At 49.2% G+C, this 25,929-nt stretch overlaps 1 protein-coding gene across 2 annotated transcripts in view; it reads right to left on the bottom strand.

The window, feature by feature from the left end:
• SV2A (synaptic vesicle glycoprotein 2A) overlaps window positions 1–25,341 on the bottom strand; it is a 32,821-nt gene extending 7,480 nt beyond the window's left edge. The window contains exons 1-11 of one of the 2 annotated variants that reach the window (XM_080984600.1): window positions 25,154–25,341; window positions 24,334–25,071; window positions 12,284–12,464; window positions 11,188–11,339; window positions 10,610–10,743; window positions 8,846–8,935; window positions 7,396–7,506; window positions 7,049–7,137; window positions 2,483–2,647; window positions 1,586–1,719; window positions 1,035–1,238 (exon numbers count right to left, since the gene is read on the bottom strand). In XM_080984600.1, coding sequence (XP_080840726.1) covers window positions 1,035–1,238; window positions 1,586–1,719; window positions 2,483–2,647; window positions 7,049–7,137; window positions 7,396–7,506; window positions 8,846–8,935; window positions 10,610–10,743; window positions 11,188–11,339; window positions 12,284–12,464; window positions 24,334–24,922 — 1,849 coding nt within the window. In that variant the 5' untranslated portion in view covers window positions 24,923–25,071; window positions 25,154–25,341. Of the gene's footprint in view, window positions 1–1,034; window positions 1,239–1,585; window positions 1,720–2,482; window positions 2,648–7,048; window positions 7,138–7,395; window positions 7,507–8,845; window positions 8,936–10,609; window positions 10,744–11,187; window positions 11,340–12,283; window positions 12,465–24,333 lie in introns of both variants that reach the window. The other variant, XM_080984599.1, reaches the window with a different exon arrangement.
• Between the last annotated feature and the right edge of the window lie 588 nt (window positions 25,342–25,929).

Here is a 25,929-nt window from a genome sequence, read left to right as displayed (position 1 = left end):
ATCCCGTGATCTGACCGGTGCCTTTTCCCCAGTAATTAGGTGGGAAATTTCCAGACAGGACATTCCTATCCGTATATAAAGCTTTTAACAACTTGGGGAAAGTTTGCCTGCAAGATTGCCATACTCCTCAAGCACTACATAACACCCATTTCTCATTTGTAGGAACTCAATCTTTTAGTGTGGCAGCAGCTACACTGTGGAACTCCCTGCCTATTGACATTAGGAGCCGCCTTCGCTGTGCTATTGAAGCTGTCCCAGAAACTCCAGCGGCTGCAGAATGCTGCAGTGAGGCTGCTCACGGGGTCCCTGCCATGGGAGCATATTCACCCAGTGCTTTACCAGTTGCACTGGCTCCCGGTGGAATATAGGGTCAGGTTCAAGGTGCTGGTCTTGACCTTTAAAGCCCTTTGTGGCTTAGGGCCCTCGTATCTACGGGACTGCCTCACCTGGTCTGCCCCGCAGAGGACCTTAAGGTCCATGAATAACCATAGTTTAGAGGTCCCAGGCCCTAAGGAAGTCAGACTATCCTCCACCAGGGCCAGGGCCTTTTCAGTGATGGCTCCGACCTGGTGGAATGCTCTGTCCCATGAGACTAGGGCCCTTCAGGATTTAACCTCCTTCCATTGGGCCTGTAAGACAGAGCTATGCCGCCTGGATTTCAATTTGAACTTAGCCAGATATTTCATTCCCCTTCCTTCCCTCCCTCTCCCCTTTTTATGAAGATTACCCGCTCTGGGATCCCACAGCTAATTCTCCCCTGGTCTCCTTGCTGGCCCAAGTAGGACCAATTCAGCCAGCTAGCCCTGGGGGTTACCTAATGCTTATTTCCCCTAAATTGATTTTTGAATTTTATTGTTATTCATGTTTTTATATTGTACTTTATGCTGCTTTTATAATTAAGTGTCTTAAATTTGTTGTTAGCCGCCCTGAGCCCGGTTTTTGAACTGGGAAGGGTAGGGTATAAATAAAAATTTATTAGTATTTTTATATCTCTTTCATCTGTCAGTGGTGACAGGACTACCTATAACCCTTACCCAGCATCCGAAGTCGCCCAATTTTGTCCATCAGGAGCGCAGAGACTATATTCCCTGGCAGGACAGCGAGGGTGCCCAGGAAACTGACAAAATAAATCATGTAGGCATTGTTGTCATCGCTGAAGTCCAGCTGGCACCCTTCTTTGTTGTGGAGAAAGGTGCTGTTGATGATCCGGCTGTTGATGAACTTGTACTCAAAGAGGTCTGTGGGTCAAGAGGAGACAGACGGAGGGTTATTTTATTTTTATTTATTAAATGAACTGCAGGGGGGTCAGACTAGATGATTCTTGGTGTCCCTTCCTACTGTACAGTCCTGTGGTTCTACATGGGCTCCCACAATGTATAAAAGAATAAAAGAGAACTCACTTAAACAACTGGTCCTACCAGGAGGTGGCCTGACTTAACCATAGAATAGGAAGGAGCACCAGGATATATATATTTTTTGTTTAGATGTAATTTTCATTGTAGGAACATTTGAAAAATTGGAAAAAGAAAATATTTTTTAAAGGTTTTTGTTTGCTTTTTTGGCACGCGGCAGCCTCAGACTTTACCCGTGTTGTAGAAGACGGTAGAGATGAAGGTGCAGTTCTTGAAGAACGTATTGCTAGATGTGATGTCCTCAAAGTAACATTCCTCAAACAAGGAGTCGACGAAGGACACAGACTTCATTTTGAGGCTTATAAACCTGTCGTAAAAAAAAGAGAGGTTATGGGTTTGAGTCGGGTGAAAGATTCCTGCTTGGCCGGGGCTTGGGCTAGATCAAGGGTAGGCAAACTAAGGCCCGGGGGCCGAATCCGGCCCAATCGCCTTCTCAATCCGGCCCGCGGACAGTCCGGGAATCAGTGTGTTTTTACATGAGTAGAATGTGTCCTATTATTTAAAATGCATCTCTGAGTTATTTGTGGGGCCTGCCTGGTGTTTTTACATGAGTAGAATGTGTGCTTTTATTTAAAATGCATCTCTGGGTTAATTGTGGGGCATATGAATTTGTTCATATATTTTTTCAAAATATAGTCCGGCCCCCCACAAGGTCTGAGGGACAGTGGACTGGCCCCCTGCTGAAAAAGTTTGCTGACCCCTGGACTAGATGACCCTCATGGTCTCTTCCAGCTCTACAGTTCTATTATTCTATCCCTAAAATTCTCATCTAAGGACAAGTCATAACCCCACTTCGCTGAAAGTTGAGCACCACCGTAGAGGGTAGTGTAACCACCAAAACAGAAAGGTATTACCCTGGCATTAAAAGATAACCATCTTGGTGCTAGGCCTGTTTCCCAGCAGAAAGCATTCCGCAAATGGTAGAGACGGGGCCACCACTGAGAAGGCTCTGTTCTCGCGCAGAACCAACCAACAAGGAACAAACTCCCAATGGTCTCAGTCATGACCCATCTGGCGAATGAGAGCCAGGGTTGCCACATTTTGAAGAGCAAGAGAGAGCGGCCACCTACTTGTCGTTGAAATACTCGCTGCGGGTGTGGATCTGGTTTTCCAGCGTGAAGTTGAAAGTGATGTGGCGCACAGACTCGTTGTTGAACACCTTGGTGCGAGAGGCATATTCAATGTTCTGGAGGTGCTTGATCATGTCTGGGAACCAGACGGTCAGACCGTAGTAACTGCCGGAGGAAGGGGGTTGAAAGAGTTAGGAGAGGGAGGACTGAGACAGAAGGGAAATCTCTGGAGACTGGAGTCAGACTGAACCACAAGCGTTCTATGCAGAGAAGATCCCGTAGCACTTCATAGTTATTTGCACCAGTTTGTTTCTGATCACAGTTCAGAGACCCCCCTATAAAATCCCCGATGTTGGTTGGGGGTTTTGTGGCTGTCCGGTTGCAAGACTAATTCAGGGGCTGGCAATTTTTTGGTGTTTTTAAAGATGGGGTTTTTTTTAATTTCAAGTTTATACATTTCATTAGTTTTACAATCAATTTAACATTTCAAAATTCGACTTCCTTCCCCCTCTTTCTGCAGTTCCTTAAATTTATTTATTTTTTTAAATTATCTTCTGCATATCCAGATTCACTTCACTTGCTCATTTAATTACCTACTGTAAATATATACTATTGTGAAACTGCAGGTTGTTACAATAATCCTGCTAATGATTTTATCTGTTTACAATTTATCTGCAAATATTCAATAAACCATTTCCATTCTTTTATAAAAAGTTTGTTATCTTGATTTCTTATTCTTCCGGTTAAGTTTTGCCATTTCTGCATATCACATTAGTTTTTGTATCCGTTCTTCCTTTGCTGGGACTTCTTCCTCTTTCCACTTTTGAGCAAGTAGCGTTCTTGCTGCTGTAGTAGCATAAAAAGGTAAAGGTACCCCTGCCCGTACGGGCCAGTCTTGACAGACTCTAGGGTTGTGCGCTCATCTCACTCTAGAGGCCGGGAGCCAGCGCTGTCCGCAGACACTTCCGGGTCACGTGGCCAGCGTGGCGAAGCTGCTCCGGCGAACCGGCACCTGAGCAGCACATGGAAACGCCGTTTACCTTCCCGCTATACAGCGGTACCTATTTATCTACTTGCACTTAAGGGTGCTTTCGAACTGCTAGGTGGGCAGGAGCTGGGACCCAACGACGGGAGCTCACCCCGCCGCGGGGATTCGAACCGCCGACCATGCGATCGGCAAGTCCTAGGCACTGAGGTTTTACCCACAGCGCCACCCGCATCCCCTACTAAGGAAGGTAGTAACACAATAAAATTCAAAATGGTGTCAAATTAATTTAAACATTTATTCCAAATCTTATTAAAGCTCTTCAGTTAATTCGACAAAAACTGACCAGCTTGATACCAGCTTCTCAAATGATCAGATGGTTATTTAGACCTTCAATGTCTCTCCCTTGCGCTGTGGGTTAAACCACAGAGCCTAGGACTTGCTGATCAGAAGGTCAGCGGTTCAAATCCCCGCGACGGGGTGAGCTCCTGTTGCTCGGTCCCTGCTCCTGCCAACCCAGCAGTTCGAAAGCACGTCAAAGTGCAAGTAGATAAATAGGTACCACTCTGGCAGGAAGGTAAACGGCGTTTCTGTGCACTGCTCTGGTTCGCCAGAAGTGGCTTAGTCATGCTGGCCACATGACCCGGAAGCTGTACGCCGGCTCCCTCGGCCAATAAAGTGAGATGAGCGCCACAACTCCAGAGTCGGCCACGACTGGACCTAATGGTCAGGGGTCCCTTTACCTTTACCTTTAAATAATCATGCAGCCCACCAGGGGGCAGTCCCACCCGCCTTGGGAACCACCGGACTAATTAATGGACTAATTGGTCTGATTTGCTATAAGGCAGCTTTCCGATTTCCTTAGACAACACACACCCCACCTGCAGGCAGAAATAACACAGTTCTGCTCTGTTAGATCAACTGCGTAAAACAATCCCTGCACATGCTCAGAGGCATATCATACAATCCTGTTGCTGATGGAGATAGGGAGCAGAGAAAGCCAGTTTCATTAACGAGGGTGTCGCTTCGTTAGGCTTCGAACGGACCGTCAGCCAAGGAAGCTTTCTCTCCGCACACCTGCAGACCAAATCGCCAGCCTCCAGCCATGACTGATCCACGAGCCGTTTGCAATTATTTCCTCTTTGAAAATTATTTCACTGACAGCTCCAATTAACGAGAGCTGCCTGGAGATCAGTCATGGAACTGCGGCTTGTGACGCTGCCTTTTTCACTCTCTCTCTCTCTCCTTCTCTTTCTCTCTTCCATCCCCCTGAGTCATATCAGCAAATGAGCTTGTTGGTTACGGGCTTTTGGAAGAAAAGGGAAAAAACATAAAAAAATATTTTTAAAATATTCTCCTTACACCGCTGCAGAAATTAGTAGCCTTTGATTCTGGCCACACGGCAGTCCTCGTTGCATAAATTAAATATCAGCTCCGTGTTTAACTGTTGCAGCAGCTGGATATTCACCTGCTAATGAGCTTGCAGGGGAGTTTGCAAGGTGGGAAGTTGAGGGTATCAAAGCCTATAATCATAGCTGTGCAACCCCAGAATTCAAGGGGGTTGTTTCGCAGGGTAAGTGGGCTTTAACAGGGGGGAAATTAGAGTACAGTGGTACCTCGGGTTACAGACACTTCAGGTTACAGACTCCGCTAAACCAGAAATAGTACCTCAGGTTAAGAACTTTGCTTCAGGATGAGAACAGAAATCGTGCTCTGGCGGCGCAGCAGCAGCAGGAGGCCCCATTAGCTAAAGTGGTGCCTCAGGTTAGGAACAGTTTCAGGTTAAGAACGGACCTCTGGAACAAATTAAGTACTTAACCCGAGGTACGCAGGTGGTGCTGTGGGTTAAACCACAGAGCCTAGGACTTGCCGATCAGAAGGTCGGCGGTTCAGATCCCTGTGATGGGGTGAGCTCCCGTTGCTCGGTCCCTGCTCCTGCCAACCTAGCAGTTCAAAAGCACGTCAAGTGCAAGTACATAAATAGGTACCGCTCCAGCGGGAAGGTAAACGGCGTTTCCGTGCGCTGCTCTGGTTCGCCAGAAGTGGCTTAGTCATGCTGGCCACATGACCCGGAAGCTGTACGCCGGCTCCCTCGGCCAATAAAGCGAGATGAGCGCCGCAACCCCAGAGTCGGCCACGACTGGACCTAATGATCAGGGGTCCCTTTATCCTTTACTTTACCACTGTAGCTGGAGATTGGGATAGGAGGTGAAGGAAGCAGTTTTGCTGAAAGAGGAATGGAGCTATCAGGCACAGCGCTGAAAAAACTATGACCCCCACCTGGATTACAGTGGTACCTTGGTTCTCAAACGCCTTGGTACTCAAACACTTTGGTTCCCAAATGCCGAAAACCCGGAAGTAAGTGTTCCGGTTTTCGAATGTTTTTCAGAAACCGAACGTCCAATGCAGTTGTCGGCTATTGTTTCCAGGGAGCCTGCGCCAATCAGAAGCTGTGCCTTGGTTTTTGAACATTTTGGAAGTCAAACAGACTTCCGGAATGGATTAAGTTTGGCGCTTTTGTTTTTGCTATTTATTTTGCTATTTGAGGCTTTTTCGGTTAATACGTTTTTGTGACTGGGTGGAACCCAGTTCAGCTACTGATTGATTGATTGTGTGACCGTGGAAATGGATAAAAGCCCCCCATCCAAACAATGACCATCATCAGTGTAGGTAAGGGGAAAAAATTAATTCTAATTTTTATCATCTACAATACTGTCTTATTTATTTTATAGTACAGTACATTGATTGTTGCTTTCCTTTTATGGATCAATGGTCTCGTTAGATGGTAAAATTCATGTTAAATTGCTGTTTTAGGGGTTGTTTTTAAAAGTCTGGAATGGATTAATCCGTTTTGCATTACTTTCATTGGGAAAGCACACCTTGGTTTTGGAATGCTTTAGTTTTTGAACAGACTTCCGGAACGGATTAAGTTTGAGAACCAAGGTACCACTGTGTATGTTTTAGTCTACAGAGCCAGTGTAGTGTAGTGGTTAAGAGCGGTAGACTCGTAATCTGGTGAACCGGGTTCGCATCTCCGCTCCTCCACGTGCAGCTGCTGGGTGACCTTGGTCTAGTCACACTTCTCTGAAGTCTCTCAGCCCCACTCACATCACAGAGTGTTTGTTGTGGGGGAGGAAGGGAAAGGAGAATGTTAGCCGCTTTGAGACTCCTTTGGGTAGTGATAAAGCGGGATATCAAATCCAAACTCTTCTTCTTCTTCTTCTACAGTGCTACCTCAGGTTAAGTACTTAATTAATTCTGGAGGTCTGTTCTTAACCTGAAACTGTTCTTAACCTGAAGCACCACTTTAGCTAATGGGGCCTCCTGCTGCTGCCGCGCCGCCGGATCACGATTTCTGTTCTCGTCTGTAACCTGAAGCGTATGTAACCCGAGGTACCACTGTATTCTATCACAGCTTTAACTTTCTGTACGGTTTAAATTATTGTTGCCAATTTTTTTAGTGATCATTTTATTGTTTTATATATTCTTTGTAAACCGCTTTGAGGGTTTCCCCCCCTATGATCAAGCGGTATATGAAATTTATGAAATAAATAAATGCAATAAAGCTAGACTAGCCCCACCTGAAGGACATGGTGAACCACACTGCCATCATCATCAGGGTCACCCGACGGTATTCAGGAACAAAGCACTGGTGGAAATTCGCCCAGACCTGTAAAAAGAGAAAAACATATTTTGAGCCTCTCTGGGGTGGGGCTAAGGGGAGGGAAGAGGGTAAATCAGTGTAGGTTTTCCACAATTTGCTGAAGCCTGCAGGATCGGACTCTGAAGGCACTGCCTGTCTGTGTTCAAATCTTTGCCAGAGTCAGGGAACAGCGACGGAATGTGGCCAAACAGTGCAACCTCTGTGAGGGAAGTGAGAGGGCCGTTTGGCTGAGCCCACCGAGCCTTCGTTGCTCCAGAAGCTAACCTGCTGGGAAAGGTTCAAGAAGCGGACCATCCAGCGCCGGTACCAGGTCCCCGTGTCAGACTGAATCTCTACCAGCTCGTCCTCCTGTTTGATGGTCTTGATGTGGGTCACCTGTGGAATAATAGGGGAAAAAAGTTGGAGAGGGAAGGTGGGGAAATGATGACACATTTCTCTTCCAGGCTTTTTAGAGCATGGTTTTCCCCAAAATCTAGGGTTTTGGACTACAACTCCCATCATCCTTAGCTAGCAAGACCAGCGGTCAAGGATGATGGGCACAGTAGTCCAAAAACAGCAGGAGATCTAAGTTTGGGAAGTGCTGCTTTAGATTCAGGGCAGGACCTTGCAAGTTTGTATACTATAAAAGATTCCCGGCAGGGGCGTTGGGGTGTAAACCCAAGAACTAACAGGTGCAAATTTGGATTTTTAATGTCACAGAGGTGAGCCTTGTTTCGCCATCCTGGACTTCATCAGTAGTACTAACTCATATATGATATCACAGGACTGCTGTGTCAGCAGCTACTACTATGCTATAAGATCCACGGTCCTGTGATATCATATATGAGTTTGTACTACTGATGAAGCCTAGGATGGCGAAACAAGGCTAATATTCCGGAAATCCTTGTCTTAGACTCTGTGAAAGGATTCTGTGGAACTGTAACAACCCTTCATGCAGATTATTGGACTCTGTCAACAGACAGGTGAAACAGACATTTTCACATATATGGACCTTATGCATAAACTGATTAGAGCATGAACTGATCCACTGGGTCTTCTACTTTTTTCATTGAACTTTATGAGCTACTTCTGTTAAAATCTACAATTCAGTACAGTGGTACCTTGGGTTAAGAACTTAATTCATTCTGGAGGTTTGTTCTTAACCTGAAACGGTTCTTAACCTGAGGTACCACTTTAGCTAATGGGGGCTCCCGCTGCCACCACGCGATTTCTGTTCTCATCCTGAAGTAAAGTTCTTAGCCCGAGGTACTATTTCTGGGTTAGTGGAGTATGTAACCTGAAGCGTCTGTAACCTGAAGTGTCTGTAACCCGAGGTACCACTGTACAATGAATAGTATATATTATTTTTTCAAACGTACAGCTGGTTACGTCTTGTGTGTTTATTGAAGCTTTCACGTAACCAGAGGTTTGTTGTTGTTTTTCTTCTGGGAAAGCAGCAAGCAGGATTCGAACACAATAACCCTCTCCCCTCCTGTGGTTTCCAGCAACTGGCGTTCAGAAGCTTTGCTGCCTCTGACCGTGGAGGCAGAACACAGCCATCCTGGCTAGTAGCCACAGATAGCCCTCTCCTCCTCCATGAATCTGCCTAACCCTCTTTTAAAGCCATCTAGATTGGCGGCCATCATTGCCTCCTGTGGCAAGGAGTTCCACAGTTCGATTATGCACTGTTCATCCATTTTAGTCTGCTGGGACGGTGGCCAGGATGATCCCTCACCGAGAAAACTCGCTCGGGGTGACCCTTGGCTCTCATGTTGGTGTCATGGACCTGCTTCAGTACCATCCAGGCTTCGTCGTGTTTCCCGTTCTATAAAGGGAAATGTTACATTAAAAAAATAAATAACAAAGCCATTAACCAATGTTCCGCCCTGTGTGTGTTACGTCAACAATGTTTTGGCAACACGATGACCATATACATACACAATAGACCATCTTTATAGAATTCCTTCAAACAATAACAAATTCAAAATGAAATCTTAGACTCAAAGTCTCTTTAAATGAAGAGAGGTACTAAACTTTCCATGATGAAAGATAAGCTGTGAAGCTTTTTGTATTCAGCAAATATAATGTCCAACACTGAACAGAGATTCCGGATATTGACTGCTGTTTCGTAGATCTTGGTCAGCGTGGTGGGAGAATATAGAATTATTTCATAAACTGAAAATAAAATTTTGTAAAGTGATATGTCATGCAGGTCATCGTCTGTAAAATTTTATTTTCAGTTTACGAAACTCTGTTCAAAGGGTAGACAGAGTAAATCACCCATAATTAAAATATACAATAAACAAGCCCATTAAAACAGTGTGCTAGTTAAAACTTAATAATAATAATACTTTATTTGTATCCTGCCCATCTGACAGGGCTGCCCCAGCCACTCTGGGTGGCTTCCAACATATATAAAAACATAATAAAACATGAAACATTAAAAAGGTTCCCTGCACAGGGCTGCCTTCAGATTCCTTCTAAAGGTTATATGTCATGTAAGCTTTGCTATTACTCCACAGCAGACAGCTGTATGAATAATGTCAGTTTGACTCTGTCTCGCCAGAGTGGTGCATGCTCTGGTTATCTCTTGCTTGGACTACTGCAATGTGCTCTATGTGGGACTACCTTTGAAGGTGACCCGGAAACTGCAACTAATCCAGAATGCGGCAGCTAGACTGGTGACTGGGAGCGGCCGCTGAGACCACATAACACCGGTCTTGAAAGACCGACACTGGCTCCCAGTACGTTTCCGAGCACAATTCAAAGTGTTGGTGCTGACCTTGAAAGCCCTAAATGGCCTCGGCCCAGTATACCTGAAGGAGCGTCTCCACCCCCATCGTTCAGCCCAGACACTGAGGTCCAGTGCTGAGGGCCTTCTGGCGGTTCCCTCCCTGCAAGAAGCCAAGTTACAGGGAACCAGGCAGAGGGCCTTCTCAGTAGTGGTGCCCATCCTGTGGAACGCCCTTCCACCAGATGTCAAAGAGAAAAATAACTACCAAACTTTTAGAAGACATTTAAAGGCAGCCCTGTTTAGGGAAGCTTTTAATGTTTAATAGGTTATTGTATTTTAGTTTTTTTGTTGGAAGCCGCCCAGAGTGGCTGGGGAAACCCAGACAGATGGGTGGGGTATAAATAATAAATTATTATTATTATTATTATTATTATTATTATTATTATTATTATTCCCTTGAGAGAGCTTGACCAATCATGGACCTGTCTCCATGCCTCTGTATCACCAGGCAGACTTACTCCTTCACACTGCCTTGGCTGTCTGCCAAACCCTAATTGACTCTGTGTGTGTAGCTGCACGTATGCAGATTCACCACTAGGTGGGTGCCATTTTGAGGGTCACCTCCGGTGCCAAAATGTCTTGGGCCAGCCCTAGTGACACCAACCCACTGGGTCTTTCCCCTCCCCTATCACCACATTCCAGCCTTGCCCTGATGCCTTCCTCCGTCTCTTCCCCATCTCCCTTAAGCCGTTCTGTTCCTTTTACCTCCAAGAAAAAGCGGGGGCTCTCCGGCATGGTGGTGAGGGCTCCGATGGCGAAAACGGACGGGAAGGCACAGACCAGGACGAAGACACGCCAGCTGTGGAACTGGTACGCAGACCCCATTTGGAAGCTCCAGCCTTCGGATTGGAAAATAAAGATTTGTTACACCCACCTCTCTCGCCGCACGTGCCCCAAATCTCTTCCATTTCACAACATGCCAGAATTGTGCACCTTCCAAAGTGGAAACATGCAAGCTCAGAAATTTGCACTGGGTTCAGAATGCAGATCCCAAGTTTCCAACCCCTAAGATGGATAAGGGGTGCCAAGAAGGCGAAATAAAATGTCTAGCGTTTTTTGAGACAAGGTGATTTGCTCCTTGCATGAATCCCCTTCACATATATGCTAATGAGCCCCATATGCATAATCAATGCATATTGATTATGGGTAAAATCCTGCTCTTTTCATGGGTAAAATCCAGCTCTTTTCCCAGTGTAGGATTTGTGCACCACTGGGGCCAAATGGAGAGAGGAAGCCCCCAGTCAGTTGGTCTCCTTCGTCCCTGGCAATTTCCCATCCCTTACCATAATGGGGGATGATCGCCCACGCCATGGCAGACGCATAGATGCCCCCAATCATCCAGAACATGCACAACCAGCTGAGGTGCTCCCCGCGCTTCTCCTGGGCCAGGAACTCTGAATAGTAGGAGAAAACGATGGGAATCGACCCGCCAATACTAGAAAAAGGAGAGAGAGAGAGAGAGAGAGAGAGAGAGAGAGAGAGAGAAGTGAAAAACATGCTGGTGGGGTCTGAACCACTTCCAAGTTCAAGCTGGGCAGAGGGTAATTTTTGTTTGACTTTAGGTAAAAAGGTAAATATAAAGGTAAAGGACCCCTGGAAGGTTAAGTCCAGTCAAAGGCGACTAAGGGGTTGCGGTGCTCATCTCGCTTTCAGGCTGAGGGAGCCGGCGTTTGTCCACAGACAGCTTTCCGGGTCATGTGGCCAGCATGTCTAAACCGCTTCTGGCACATGGAGGATCGTGACAAGTGCCAGAGTGCACAGAAATGCCATTTACCTTCCCACCACAGTGGTACCTATTTATCTACTTGCACTGGTGTGTTTTCGAACTGCTAGGTAGGCAGGAGCTGGGACAGAGTGTGGATTCGAACCGCCAACCTTTTGATTAGCAAGCCCAAGAGGCTCAGTGGTTTAGACCACAGCACCACCCGCATCCCTTGTTTGACTATAACCCCAATTCGAAAAAGCAAAACCCAGACAACCCACTGGATGGTGTCAGAGGGAGAATCAGGTCAGCAGATCCGTTAGCTCTACATTTCTTTGTTTTTTAGTTCTAGCATAAAATCCAGACAAACCAATGCGTTTCGAGCAGGTGTGTGCAACCACTTGCATGCCCCCCGTTCAGTCTTCAAGGACATCATCCTCAGACTTTATTCCCCAGTCTTGTGAGATGAGCGCCGCAACCCCAGAATCGTTCATGACTGGACTTCACTGTCAGGGATCCTTTATCTTTCCCTTTAAGTTCCTAGTTCATGGTGATAGAAAAGGAGGAGGAGGAGGAGAAGAGGAGGAGGAGGAGGAGGAGATGTGCTGAAGGTTCTAACAGAGATCCCCAAAGGGGATCTCCCGGAATCTGGGGACCAAACACAGAACATGCCTTACCCCACGCCGGAGAGGAGCCGGCAGAAGAGGAAAGTGCCATAACCCTGGACAAAGGAGGAGAAGAAGGCGAAGACGCTGTTGACGGAAAGGGACATCAGGAGGCACTGCCTGCGCCCCAGCCGGTCCGCCAGGCCGCCCCAGAGGAAGGCACCGACCATCATGCCCAGGTAAACAATGAGTCCTAGAGGAAGACAAGGAGAGCACATAGCAGAACCACTCACCCCTCATCGGCTGCAGTTAGGGAAGATTCGCCGCCAGGGATGGGGAACCATTCTCTGCCCAAGGGCAACAACTGCTTATGGGAAACCCTTTGGGGGCCACGACTGCCCTCTCTTGTACAATAGGCTACTTTTCTGCAGAACTAGCCCTGTCACAGGCAAACATTAAGACTCGTTCCACATTCGTAAAGCAATCGATCGTTTAGTGTGGCAGCACCAGCGCTTGGGAACTTTCTGCCTGTTGAAAGCCCCTTCACGGTACAGTCGTACCTCGGAAGTCGAACGGAATCCATTCCAGAAGTCCGTTCAACTTCCAAAACATTTGGAAACCAAAGTGTAGCTTCTAATTGGCTGCAGGAGCCGTCAAACGTTCGGCTTCCAAAAGAACGTTCGAAAACCGGAACAATCACTTCTGGTTTTCGATCATTCAGGAGCCAGAATATTCGACTCCCAAGGCATTCGGGAGTTGAGAGGCATGACTGTACTTTTTTCGGATCCTGCTAAAAACACTTTTGCTTAGACAAGCCAACTTGGACATGGAGACACATGCTTCAATCCGCTTTTAGCGTGTTGCTGGTTTTTTTCTTTTGAATATGTCACAGGGCTGTTTTTACTGATAATTTTGTTTTATTCCCTTTGCAACACACTTTGAGATTTTGCAAACTCATGTACGGTGGTACCTCTGGTTAAGAACTTAATTCGTTCTGGAGGTCCGTTCTTAACCTGAAACTGTTCTTAACCTGAAGCACCACTTTAGCTAATGGGGCCTTCTGCTGCCGCTGCGCGATTTCTGTTCTCATCCTGAAGCAAACTTCTTAACCCGAGGTACTATTTGTGGGTTAGTGGAGTCTGTAACCTGAAGCGTCTGTAACCCGAGGGACCACTGTACAGTGGTGCCTCGCAAGACGAAATTAATCCGTTCCGCGAGTGTCTTCGTCTAGCGGTTTTTTCGTCTTGCGAAGCAACCCTATTAGCGGCTTAACGGATTAGCGCTATTAGCGGTTTAGCGGCTATTAAAGGCTTAGCGGCTTAGCTGCTAAAAGGCTATTAAAGGCTTAGCGGCTTAGATAAAGGGGGGGGAAGCGGAAAAAAAATCTCAAGACTCGCAAGACATTTTCGTCTTGCGAAGCAAGCCCATAGGGAAATTCGTCCTGCGAAGCAACTCAAAAACGGAAAACCCTTTCGTCTAGCGGGTTTTCCGTCTTGTGAGGCATTCGTCTTGCGGGGCACCACTGTATAAGTTTTTTCAAATGATGAATAGATAATACACACATGCACACTCTCTGTCCCCCATTCAGGCAAGCACAGGCGTTATCCGAGTTCAAAGACATGTCCCAAGCCAAGCAAATACATTTCAGGAGGGTTTGGACAAGAGGCATGAGCTGGGGAGTTTTGGATTTGATATCCCGCCTTTCACTCCCTTTAAGGAGTCTCAAAGCGGCTAACATTCCCCTTTCCCTTCCTCCCCCACAACAAACACTCTGTGAGGTGAGTGGGGTGAGAGACTTCAGAGAAGTGTGACTGGCCCAAGGTCACCCAGCAGCTGCATGTGGAGCAGCGGGGAAGCGAACCCGGTTCCCCAGATTACAAGACTACCACTCTTAACCACTACACCACACTGGCTCTCTCACACTGGGGAGAACTCCAAGGGCCAGACAGTGGAGTCTTTTGGCCCCCAAGCCAGAGATTCCCCATCCAATGTGGTGTAGTGGTTAGAGTGTCAGACTAGGGCATGGGAGACCAGGGTTCAAATCCTCTCCTTGGCATGGGGCAGTCACTACCACTGAGCCTAACCAACCTCACAGGGTTGTTGGGACAAAATGAGGAGGAGGAGAACTGTGAATGGCACCTTTAGCTCCATGGATGAAAAAAGGGTAGGATATAAATGTGAAAATAAAATTTAGATGTGAGGGTCCCTGCCCCCTCCCCCCAGATACAGCCAGGCTGACGTCCCAACTTTCCCATGTGGTTTCATGAGTTCTTGGAGAGTGCTGGAGTTTGGGAACTCTGCTCTCTTATATACAGAAAAATGCAAGGCTGTCGTCACACAGCCAGCATTGGAGGACTTGCGTGAAGTCAGAGTGCAGTGCCCATTGGCGGATTTGCAGCGCCGCATCACAAATCTGGATTTGCATAGAGAAGGCGGGGAGAGGGGAGCAAATGAGAACGTTGTTGTTTAGTCGTTTAGTCGTGTCCGACTCTTCGTGACCCCATGGACCAGAGCACGCCAGGCACTCCTGTCTTCCACTGCCTCCCGCAGTTTGGTCAAACTCATGCTGGTAGCTTCAAGAACACTGTCCAACCATCTCGTCCTCTGTCGTCCCCTTCTCCTTGTGCCCTCCATCTTTCCCAACATCAGGGTCTTTTCCAGGTAGTCTTCTCTTCTCATGAGGTGGCCAAAGTCTTGGAGCCTCAGCTTCAGGATCTGTCCTTCCAGTGAGCACTCAGGGCTGATTTCCTTCAGAATGGAGACGTTTGATCTTCTTGCAGTCCATGGGACTCTCAAGAGTCTCCTCCAGCACCAGAATTCAAAAGCATCAATTCTGCACAATACCCATGGTGTGACTCAGTACTGGGCACCTTCCCGTGTTTCTAGACCCTTTGGCCTCATCCAGAAGGCTCTCCTTATCTTCTTCCACCACTGCCCAAACTGTAAGGGCTTTCTGGCCACAGTGCATCACCCTCAGGCAGCACCTGGCAAATGAAAGACCCTCAGCTCCTTCCCTTCGCTGGGGGTGATGCAAAAGGGCCAGAGAGAATATTCCTGGCTTAGCACGGGGCTCTGGTGACTCAGCACGTGGGTGTCGTGCGGCAGCTGGAGTCAAACGATGGCAACAGTGCCTGGGCAGTTTTCACTGCAGTGGGACTCGGCCTCCGTGCGGCAGCGTGCTTTCCTCTGGGCACACAGGGGTGGGGAGGGGGCGGCGTAAAGAGAGGAGGAGTGGGATGGGAAAGGCCATCGCTGTGTCTCGCCCTCCTGTGGGCGGTGGGCAGATAATCCCTCCAGCCGTGATGAGAACTGGGCACCCTGCGGCGGCCAAGTGGCTCCGCTAAGCCGCTTGCCACTGCGTCCAGCTAATCCCCGGATTAAGCCACCAGATATCAGGCCAACTACGCAGCCCTGACAGATGCAGCGGATTTCGTTTCATTTTGCTTCTTCCCCTGCAGAGATGAGATTCCTCCTTGCAAACCCTTTTACCTGCACCAGTTCACTCATATATTCATTCATATAGATGTGTGTGTGTCAATAAGGGATTACCAGCTTCCCCTTTTTGCATCAGGCACTGTATGCACGTTCAGGACTGCACTGCGACATTCAATGCCCTCCCCCCGCTGCCTCCCTCACCAGACCACTTTGTGCCCCAGAGTCACTTCCGAAAACTAGGCGCCTCTCGCAGAAGCTGTGGGATCTCCAGTGCTCAAAATATGGCAGGCACCACCAGCGCCCTCGTTTCTCACATGCAAGGGAGATGACCATGGGTCTCAAAGCATATCATAGACAGGGCCGGATTGGGGTTTCACGAGGCCCTAAGCTACTGAAGGTAATGGGGCCCTTTATATGTCCAGCTGTCAACAACAAATGGTCACTGTTTTGTATTTAATATATGCTATATGGTAATTTATGGAGCTAATAGGTATCTAAAGCCATTTGCACATGTTGCCACGCAACCAGTCCATGCAGAATGTAGGCACCCTATAAAGGTAAAGGTAAAGGGACCCCTGATCATTAGGTCCAGTCGTGGCCGACTCTGGGGTTGCGGCGCTCATCTTGCTTTATTGGCCGAGGGAGCCGGCGTACAGCTTCCGAGTCATGTGGCCAGCATGACTAAGCCACTTCTGGCGAACCAGAGCAGCGCACAGAAACGCCGTTTACCTTCCCGCTGGAGCAGTACCTATTTATCTACTTGCACTTCGTGCTTTCGAACTGCTAGGTTGGCAGGAGCAGGGACCGAGCGACGGGAGCTCACCCTGTCGCGGGGATTTGAACTGTCAACCTTCTGATTGGCAAGTCCTAGGCTCTGTGGTTTAACCCACAGCGCCACCCGTGTCCCATAATTGTTTTCGGAGTTAAGTTGAAAAGGTCTCTCTCTCTCTCTCTCTCTCACACACACACACACACACACACACACACACTCACACACACACACACACACACACACACACACACAAATGCCATAAGCCATGGCTGAGTGCAGGGCAGGCGCTATGGCCTAGGTAGCTGGGGCCACCGAGATCAAACCCCCAGATGCCAAGGGACTTCTGCTGCGACGGAGAGGACTTTTACAGGGAGAAGCGGGAGGGAGAGCCGGGAGGCAGAGTGTACGCAGCAGAGAGTGAGGTCTATTTTTATCCTGCCTTCTCCATAAATCTGAACTGCAGTCACAGGGCTGGGATGCGGCTGAGCGATGGGAAGTGACAAACGGGAGGAATAAGACAGCAGTTTTTCAGCCGGCCAATCCCAGCAGGGTGAAATAGGGGTGGGGGGGGTGTTGGGAAATAATGACATCAGCAGAATGAGAAGTGCCCTCATCTGGCACACACACACACACACAGAGAGAGAGAGAGAGAGAGAGAGAGACTGCTTCCCACCTTCAGAAACACCTTTCAAAAACACGAGGCCAGTGGAAGCATGGACTTACTTCTCCCTTTTTTCCTTGGAAAAAGGGCTCGCTCTAAACACTTTGCTGAAGTTTGGCAGCGCACAGGGCTGTGGGGAGCTGCTTTTCACTGAAGCAGACCATTAGGGTGCATCTAGCTTAGTGTTAGGGACGCGGGTGGCGCTGTGGGTTAAACCACGGAGCCTAGGACTTGCCGATCAGAAGGTCAGCGGTTCGAATCCCTGCGACGGGGTGAGCTCCGATTGCTCGGTCCCAGTTCGTGCTAACCTAGAAGTTTGAAAGCACATCAAAGTGCAAATAGATAAATAGGTACCACTCCGGCGGGAAGGTAAATGGCGTTTCCATGCACTGCTCTGGTTTGCCAGAAGCGGCTTAGTCATGCTGGCCACATGACCCAGAAGCTGTACGCCGGCTCCCTCGGCCAATAAAGCGAGATGAGCGCCGCAACCCCAGAGTCGGCCACGACTGGACCTAATGGTCAGGGGTCCCTTTACCTTAAGCTCAGAATTGTCCACACTGACTGGCAGCAGCTGTCTAGGGTTTCAGGCAGGGAGGTCTCTCCCAGCCCTACCTAGAGATGTTCCCCGTCGCGGGGATTCGAACCGCCAACCTTCTGATCGGCAAGTCCTAGGCTCTGTGGTTTAACCCACAGCGCCACCCACATCCCTGATGGTTGGAGGTAGAGCATAGCTATTCTGGCTAGTGGCCATCAGTAGCCCTCTTCTCCTCCATGAGTTTGTCCAATCCTCTTTTGAAGCCATCTAGATTAGCGGCCAGTGTTTAACTCTGCGCTGCGTGAAGAAGTCCTTTCTTTCGTCTGCCCTGGATCACCCAACATCCGTCTTCACTGGAGCTCCTCAGTCATCCAGCCCTCCCTCCCCCAGTGCCACCCCACCATGAAAGGACAAATCTCTGCCTTTTCGGAGCATCCCTCTAGTCTCATCATTTGCATGAGTCACAGCTTGTTTTTCTCTCTCTCCCTCCCTCCCTCCTGCTCCAAACCATGCTGATTAGGAATGGCAGGTTGCTCAGGGCTTGCTAAAAAGCAATTTAGGGGCTAAGGGTGGGTGGCAGAGAGGAAAATAGAAAGAGAAGAAGACGTGCGTTTTCTCCTCACCCTTAATCAACTGCTGGGAGAAATCCCCTCCTGATGAACTGTTGGCTTGGCAAAACATTGCCCCTCCTCCGCCCAGAAATCCACCTGATGCAGCCACAGCGCTACAAATAAGTTTGGGGGCAGATCCATGCCATATATTCAAAGCACACTCAATGCACATTTAAAGTGCACAGGGAAATCTCTCGGGGTGAGAGGCTGGGGAAAAAGAGGGACGCTCGCCATGTGTGAGCTGGGAGCACACGCCCTTTTCTGTATGGCTCAAAAGTTAAGATATATCTGCGAGAGATGATTCTGTACTTATCTATCCCTTCTTTCTTTTCTCTGTTATTTTATTCTTTTTCTTTTTATTATTTTTGTGTGTGTAATTAGTTGGCCTTTTATTGTACAGTGGTACCTCGGATTAAGAACTTAATTCGTTCTGGAGGTCTGTTCTTAACCTGAAACTGTTCTTAACCTGAAGGACCACTTTAGCTAATGGGGCCTCCCGCTGGCGCCACACAATTTCTGTTCTCATCCTGAAGCAAAGTTATTAACCCAAGGTAATATTTCTGGGTTAGCGGAGTAACCTGAAGCGTATGTAACCCGAGGTACCACTGTAATGTGAAAAGTGTAAATAAAACTGTATCAAAAAAGCGCACAGCTTTTCCCAAAGAACACTGGGAATTGTAGTTTCACCCTTTGCGGTGCTACCTTTCCCAGCACCCCCAGCAAGCCGCAGTTCCCAGGATTCTTGGGGGCGGAGAGGTTAGCTGTACTGTAAATGTAAGACATGGCTTCAGTTTGAGGCTGATCACTTGGAAGGAAATATTGACTGTATTTGACTGCGTTGACAGACTGTGTTGACATAAGAGCTCTTGTGCTGAGTTCTTGCTTGCGGGTTTCCCAAAAGACGCACCTGGTTGGCCACTGTGAGAGCAGGATCCTGGGCCAGATGGGTCATTGGCCTGATCCAGCAGGGCTGCTCTTATGTGCTTCCATCACCTGCAGAGGATGGCGGGGTCTCCTGCCAATCAGCTGATCGCCAGTATCTCCAAGGCGCTGTTCCTTTGCTGGGGTGGTTTGATTTCCAGCAGGGCAGGCAAAGGAAAAACAGGCCGTCATTGTGACACCAGGCGACTGACATGTCAGTTGCCCGACTACATGGGACACAGGTGCCCACACAACCTGCTTTTAATCTCTGCTGATGGGGTGCTAAGGGCAGCCCTACACAGCAACCCCCAAACTGGTTAAACAATTCTCCCCGTTCAGTCACATCGCCTGACAGAGGGAGAGGAGTCGCCATCCATCCAACTCTCCCTGCTTCAGAGCCAGCTATTCCCGGCATCTGCTCCCTGGCAAGAACGCAAGCGGGTCATCTTCGGTCGAGGACACTCCGAGTTCAGGAAGGGAAGACGGAGGAGGAGGAGGAGTTGATGGAGAGCAGGCAGAAAGAATCCCAAGAGGATTCCCAGTTGCTGCCAGGCCAAGTTAGTGATGGCTTGAAGCACAGACTCTCTGCGTGGATCTTTGGCAAGGAGGAGCTGCGGCTGACTTGGCCCTGATCCGCAAAGGGTGCCAGAGCTCAGCCTTCCAAAAAAATATGCTGGCAGGTTCCTATTTAAATCAGTTGCTTCATCAGAACTGTGAGGACCGGGATCTTAGCTTATTTTTATAGGAAAGGCTGTATGAGGCTTCAATCCCCAGCATCTCTCTGGGCAGAGATGAAAACCCAGAGAGCTGCTGCCAGCAAGTGTAGGCAAACTAGATGTGCCAATAGGAGGATTGGGTATAAGGCAGCTTCTCTTGTTCTTGTTTTAAATCAGCCCTTTGCTCGGAACCATGAGGACTAGAGCATTGCTTTTTAGGGTAAGGGCTGTAGCTCAGTGGTAGAACACTTGCTCTGCATGCAGAAGGTCCCGGGTTCAAGCCCCAATAGCATTTAAGCGCTGGGAAGCAGTCCGTCTCCGAAACGATGGAGAGCTGCTGCCAGACCGAGCAGACAACACTGGCCTAGATGGGCCCCATTGCTCTGACTCACTTCTACGATTCGATGAACAGAGAGACAGTGAAGACCCCCCCTCTCTCTCTCCATAGCCTCTAGGCCAAAGGGAACCCCCTCCCCGGCCCCAATTTGGGGGCCTGTGGGAATGCGATGTCCTGTCTCTGCAGGCGTTCAGCAGGGGACATCAGCCTTGCCGCAGTGCAGTCTGTGCGGAGAAGCCGGTGTCAGTTTTGCCTCGAAACGCTAGCGTTTCCCCCCCCCCCCGCACATCGCCCCCGTAGGCCCTCCTCACTTTGGCGCCCCCGCAAAAAGCACGGTTTCCTCTGCTTCCCCCGCCCTTCCACCACAGTTCCTTTTCAGAGGGATATAATCCTGCCTAAGCTTTTCCGCCACAGCAACCAGGGCCTCTGCAGTGCCTTGTGAGGCAGGGAGATAAGCTTGGGGGCCACTGCGATTCTGACACATTATTCCTAAATTAGGAATGGGGAGGGGGGAACGAGAGAGAGAAAGAGGAGGCGATGAGTCACAACCTTGCCGCATTCCGCTCTCGAGCCTGGAGCAGAAATCCGGACTGATCACACCAGTGCAAAACTCAGCCAGGCCCAATTCGCCCCCTGCCTCCCAGGACCGCAGCGGGCGAGGCTTCAACCCCGGCCTCTGAGCATGCAGCGATGTCCCTCTGCTTCGAGCCAGTTTTGCCGCATGAGATGGCCGAGTTAGGGATTAAGGCTATGATGATTTTTTTTGTCATTGTTGCGATTCTACGGGGCTCCCCGCCTTTCAGCCCAGGCCATCGGGAAATGGCTGCTGTGAGGTCCGGTCTGTTTGCCAAAGCATTGTTGCGTTTATCGCTTTTTAAGATGCCGGTGATGTATACTGCGCTTCTAATAGGTTCTTGAGGTTGGTGGCTGCCTTGCGTTTTAATGAACTGTATTATAGTAGCAGAGACATCACCTTGCCAACAAAGGTCCGTATAGTTAAAGCTATGGTTTTCCCAGTAGTGATGTATGGAAGTGAGAGCTGGACCATAAAGAAGGCTGATCGCTGAAGAATTGATGCTTTTGAATTGTGGTGCTGGAGGAGACTCTTGAGAGTCCCATGGACTGCAAGAAGATCAAACCTCTTCATTCTGAAGGAAATCAGCCCTGAGTGCTCACTGGAAGGACAAATCCTGAAGCTGAGGCTCCAATACTTTGGCCACCTCAGGAGAAGAGAAGACTCCCTGGAAAAGACCCTGATTTTGGGAAAGATGGAGGGCACAAGGAGAAGGGGACGACAGAGGACCAGATGGTTGGATAGTGTTCTCGAAGCTACCAGCATGAGTTTGACCAAACTGCGGGAGGCAGTGGAAGACAGGAGTGCCTGGCGTGCTCTGGTCCATGGGGTCACGAAGAGTCGGACACGACTAAACGACTAAACAACAACAACAACAATTATTGCAGCTTAATGTGGTCTCCCACGCTTGGATCCTGCATGCTAAGGGATGGGTTGCCAATGCAATAAATAGTCAAGGGTGATGTTAAAATCCCACAATCCCACGTGTAATAAGCAAACTTGACAAGGAGAAGGCACTGACTTCAAAGGAACATCAGGAGAGCCCAGATGCTGGATCAGCTGCCCAAGGGGGCCTTCCTAGTCCTGCAAGCCAAATTCACCAAAGAACCTAGGAATCCAGATAGACTGCCTCTGGACCTGGAGGTTTCATAATGACCTAAGAAGAGCACAGCTGCTGAATCAAGCTGAAGGGGCCTATCTAAGTCTAGCATCCTTTTCTCACACTGGCCAACGAGATGCCCAAATGGGGAATCCCGCAAGCGGGGACCTGAGTGCGAGAGCCCTCTCCCCATTTGTTACTCCCGGAAACTGGTATCCAGGGGCATGCTGCCTCCAACAGCCATTGTGACTAGTGGCCTCATCCTCCGCTGGTGAATTCGTCTAAGCCATCAGGCCAAAGGAGGCCCATCAAATCCAACCTTCTCACAGTGGCCAAAGCCCCCAAGAATCTAGGAGTTTATATAGACTGTCTCTGGACCCGGAGGCTCCATAAGGACATGAGACGGGCCTGATGGATTGCCCTGTTCTCACTGTGGTCAACCAGATGCGTCTCCTGGGAAGCGCATTGGCAGGACCTGAGTGCAACAGCCATGCTCTCCCTGTCTGTGATTTGCAGCCACTGCCCCCAATAGAGGAGGCAGAACTTCACCATCACGGCTAGTAGCCATCAGCAGCCTTTTCCTCCATCGATTTTTCTGAACTCCTTTAAAAATTGTGTCGATTGATACACCATGCGGCAGTGAATTCCATACTCCAGACTGGGTCTCAGTCTGTGTCCAGACTGTTTAACATCCTGGCACTTGAAGGCAGTTCCGCAAAACGAGGTGGTCAGGGTTCAGGATGACCTGCTTTGAACTCCATGTGAAGTAGAGGGCGCCTATGATTTCAGAGCAATTCCCATGTAAAAACCAAAACAAGAATGCCCTGATAAGCTAGCATATCAAATGGACGGCTATACAAAGCGCATGTCTCCCTGAAGTCCTAGCTTATTACAGGTTTTTATCGTTAAGAGGCAGGGGGAGAGGGGATCCCATGTAGAGGAATGTTTACAATTAATTAGAAACTTCATCACTCACGCACACACTGCCCAGCATCTGCCGACTCACTCTGTCTAATGGTACGACCAGAGTTTGGACGTTGTTTCAGCACCAGCCATGCTTCAACTGAGTGTCCTCCTCCCCGCAGTGTCATGTTCCTGGGATCAGGCTCCCTTTACTTATTATTTGTATTTATTGTATTGTATTTCTCTCCCACCTTTTTCTCCAAGGAGCTCAAGGCGTGGTACGTGGTTCTCCCTTCCTTCTCATTTAATCCTCACAACAACCCTGTAAGGTAGGTTAGGCTGAGAGGCAGTGACAGGCACAAAGTCACAGCCAGTGAGCTTCACTCCGGGCCAAGTTGGAGGTTTGAACCCTGGTCTCTCCCAGGTCCTGGTCCAACACCCTAACTGCTACATCACCGCTAGCACTTCTCCTTCAGGGGATGAGGCAGGAGGGTGGAGTAGGAGAGGGAATTCCCCATACCCTGCCCCAGATGTGCACACTGAACCAGAAGAAGCCCTTGCACAAGAGGAGGCTGTTGGGCTGGTAGCCATTCAGCCCGAGGAGATGGCGGTGCTCTCCTCTAGCTACTGCTCTAAAGCCCAAAGCAAAACCTCACCCTCCCCTGCTCTGTTGGAGTTGATGTCTGCTAAAACATCTTGGGCCCCTTTAAATAAAGAGGCTCCTCCCACAGAAGGTGGGGCTAGCTGCTCAGATAGAGTTACCTATTTATGTATCCGTTCTGGCTGGTGCTGAAACAACATCCAAGCTTTGCTCTCATGCATCCCTATATGGAGCTGTCCAGGGTGCTGCTGAGACCTTATCTCCATATTACTGAGGCTGTCACTCAAGACACAACACGGCAAGTGTCGCTGCATTTGTGCCAGAAGCGGGGATAGCCAGCGGGTTGTCTTACAGATACTGTTGGACTATGACTCCCATCATCCTTGACTCTTGGTCGCTCTGTCTTGGATGGAAGGGAGCTGTAGTTCAACACCCCTTAGAGGGCACCATGTTGGATATCCCTGTGGTAGGGTCAGCCGGCTTACCCTCTGCCTAAAACCCATGCAAACAGCTTATAGACACTGTCAACGAGTCTTTTTCAAACTTGAATTTCGCATTTGTGTGCTATCTTGGGGCAGGTGGAGTTGTCTGAAAGGCGGCGTACAGTGGACACCCAGGTTGCGAACGTGATCCGTGCGGGAAGCACATTCGCAACCCACAGCGTCTGCAGCGCCGCATCTGCGGACGTGCAGGTTGCAATTCGGCGCTTCTGTGCATGCACAAAGCGTGATTTAGCGCTTCTGTGAATGCACAGGCGCTGAAACCCCGAAATCCGGAAGTAACCCATTTTGGTACTTCCAGGTTCGGCATGGTGCGCAACCCGAAATCGCACAACCCAAAGCATCCTGAGGTATGACTGTACACATAAATGCCAACCTATATCCCAGCCCCTTAAATCCAACATCAAGCTGCCGCCGCCACCAGCAGCCCATTTTCTCCTTGGTTGGGGAGACTTACCCAGCATGCCTTTATTGGAGTCCGACAAGCACATATCCTTCTCGGCGCTGGGAAGGACAAAGCCCACCACGAAGATCTCCACCCCGTCAGCCATGAGGGCCAGCCCCAGCACAAAGTACAGCGTCCACTGGAACCTCCCGTGTCCACATTCCTGGAGGATCAGCTCATACTGCTGGGCCAGTTCTTCCTTCTCCTTCTTCTTCTCCCCTTCCAGGTCGTCAAAGTCCCTGAACTCGCTCACCACCTCCTGGTTGGCCGTCAAGTGGTCCCCACCCTTGAGGGAGTCGTTCCGGGGGATGCCTTGGTACTCCCCTTCGTAGATCTCATCGTCCTCGTCGTGGCCCTCGGTGGCGTCGCTAGAGGCCCCCTCGTCATCCACTGCCGGCTCCCCACGATAGTAGCCGTCCTGGGGCTGGTAGTCCTCATCGTCATCGTCCTCCTCGAAGCGGGCGTAGGAACGCTTCGTGTACTCATCCTGCATCCGGTCCACCCCTTTGCCTACCTTCTTGGTGGCATGCTTCTTCACTTCCTTGGCAATGTCTTTTGCCCCGCGGATGAAGGCGGTCCGGTCTCTGAAACCTTCATCCATGGTTTTCTGGCGCTTTGGGGGTCAAAGGGAGAGGAATATGCTCGGGAGGTCTTCTCAGTTCAGCACCCAGAACGGGTGGACAGCTCCTTCTGAATAAGATAATTCTGCAAGGTCTTCCCAGTTCAGCACCCAGAAAGTGTGGACAGCTCCTTCCCTTTGTTGGCAGAGAAATGCACTCCAGAGGACTAAGCTTGTCTTCTCAGTTCAGCACCCAGGAAGGGTGGATAGCGCCTTCCCCTTGGAGGGTTATCCACCCAAATTACAAGGCTAACTTGAGGCCTTCCAGCAGGCGGGTGAGAGCCACTTCGAGGGCTGCCCTCTGCCAGGCTGAAGCCCCCATCCGTCTAAGTCCAAGCTTGCCTTTGGGGAGCCAACGGGCAGTGGAGGGAGTCGCTCCTTCTGCGTGGGTGGTGATGGGCCTGCAAGGACGACAAAGCAAAAACCGGAACACTTTAGACATGGAATGAAGGACAGGAGCAAATTCACACAGAAGGGAGCCTGCAAATCATTCTGCCCGGACACTGAGGTCCAGCGCCGAGGGCCTTCTGGTGGTTCCCTCACTGCGAGAAGCCACGTTACAGGGAACCAGGCAGAGGGCTTTCTCGGTGGTGGCACCCACCCTGTGGAATGCCCTCCCACCAGATGTAAAAGAGAAAAATAACTACCAAACTTTTAGAAGAGGCAGCCCTGTTTAGGGAAGCTTTTAATGTTGAATAGATTATTGTATTTTAGTGTTTTGTTGGAAGCCGCCCAGAGTGGCTGGGGAAACCCAGCCAGATGGGTGGGGTATAAATAATAAATTATTGTTGTTGTTGTTGTTATAAATCAAACTAGCATGGCCAAACTGGCCAAAGGAGGAATGCGCATTTAGTGGATCTGGCCCCATAAAGAACATAGCAAGAGCCTGCGTGAAGGAGTTCTATAGTTTAACTATACGCTGTCAAAGAAGTCGTTTCTTTTGTCTGTCTTTAATCTTCCACAACCCAAACCTGCAAGATCCTCAGAGT

Source organism: Podarcis pityusensis (genome assembly GCF_964106645.2).
Source record: "Podarcis pityusensis genome assembly, chromosome: 16".
Lineage (NCBI taxonomy): Eukaryota > Metazoa > Chordata > Lepidosauria > Squamata > Lacertidae > Podarcis > Podarcis pityusensis.
Note: the sequence above shows the minus strand (reverse complement) of the source record. Positions and strands in the feature narration are given on the sequence as shown.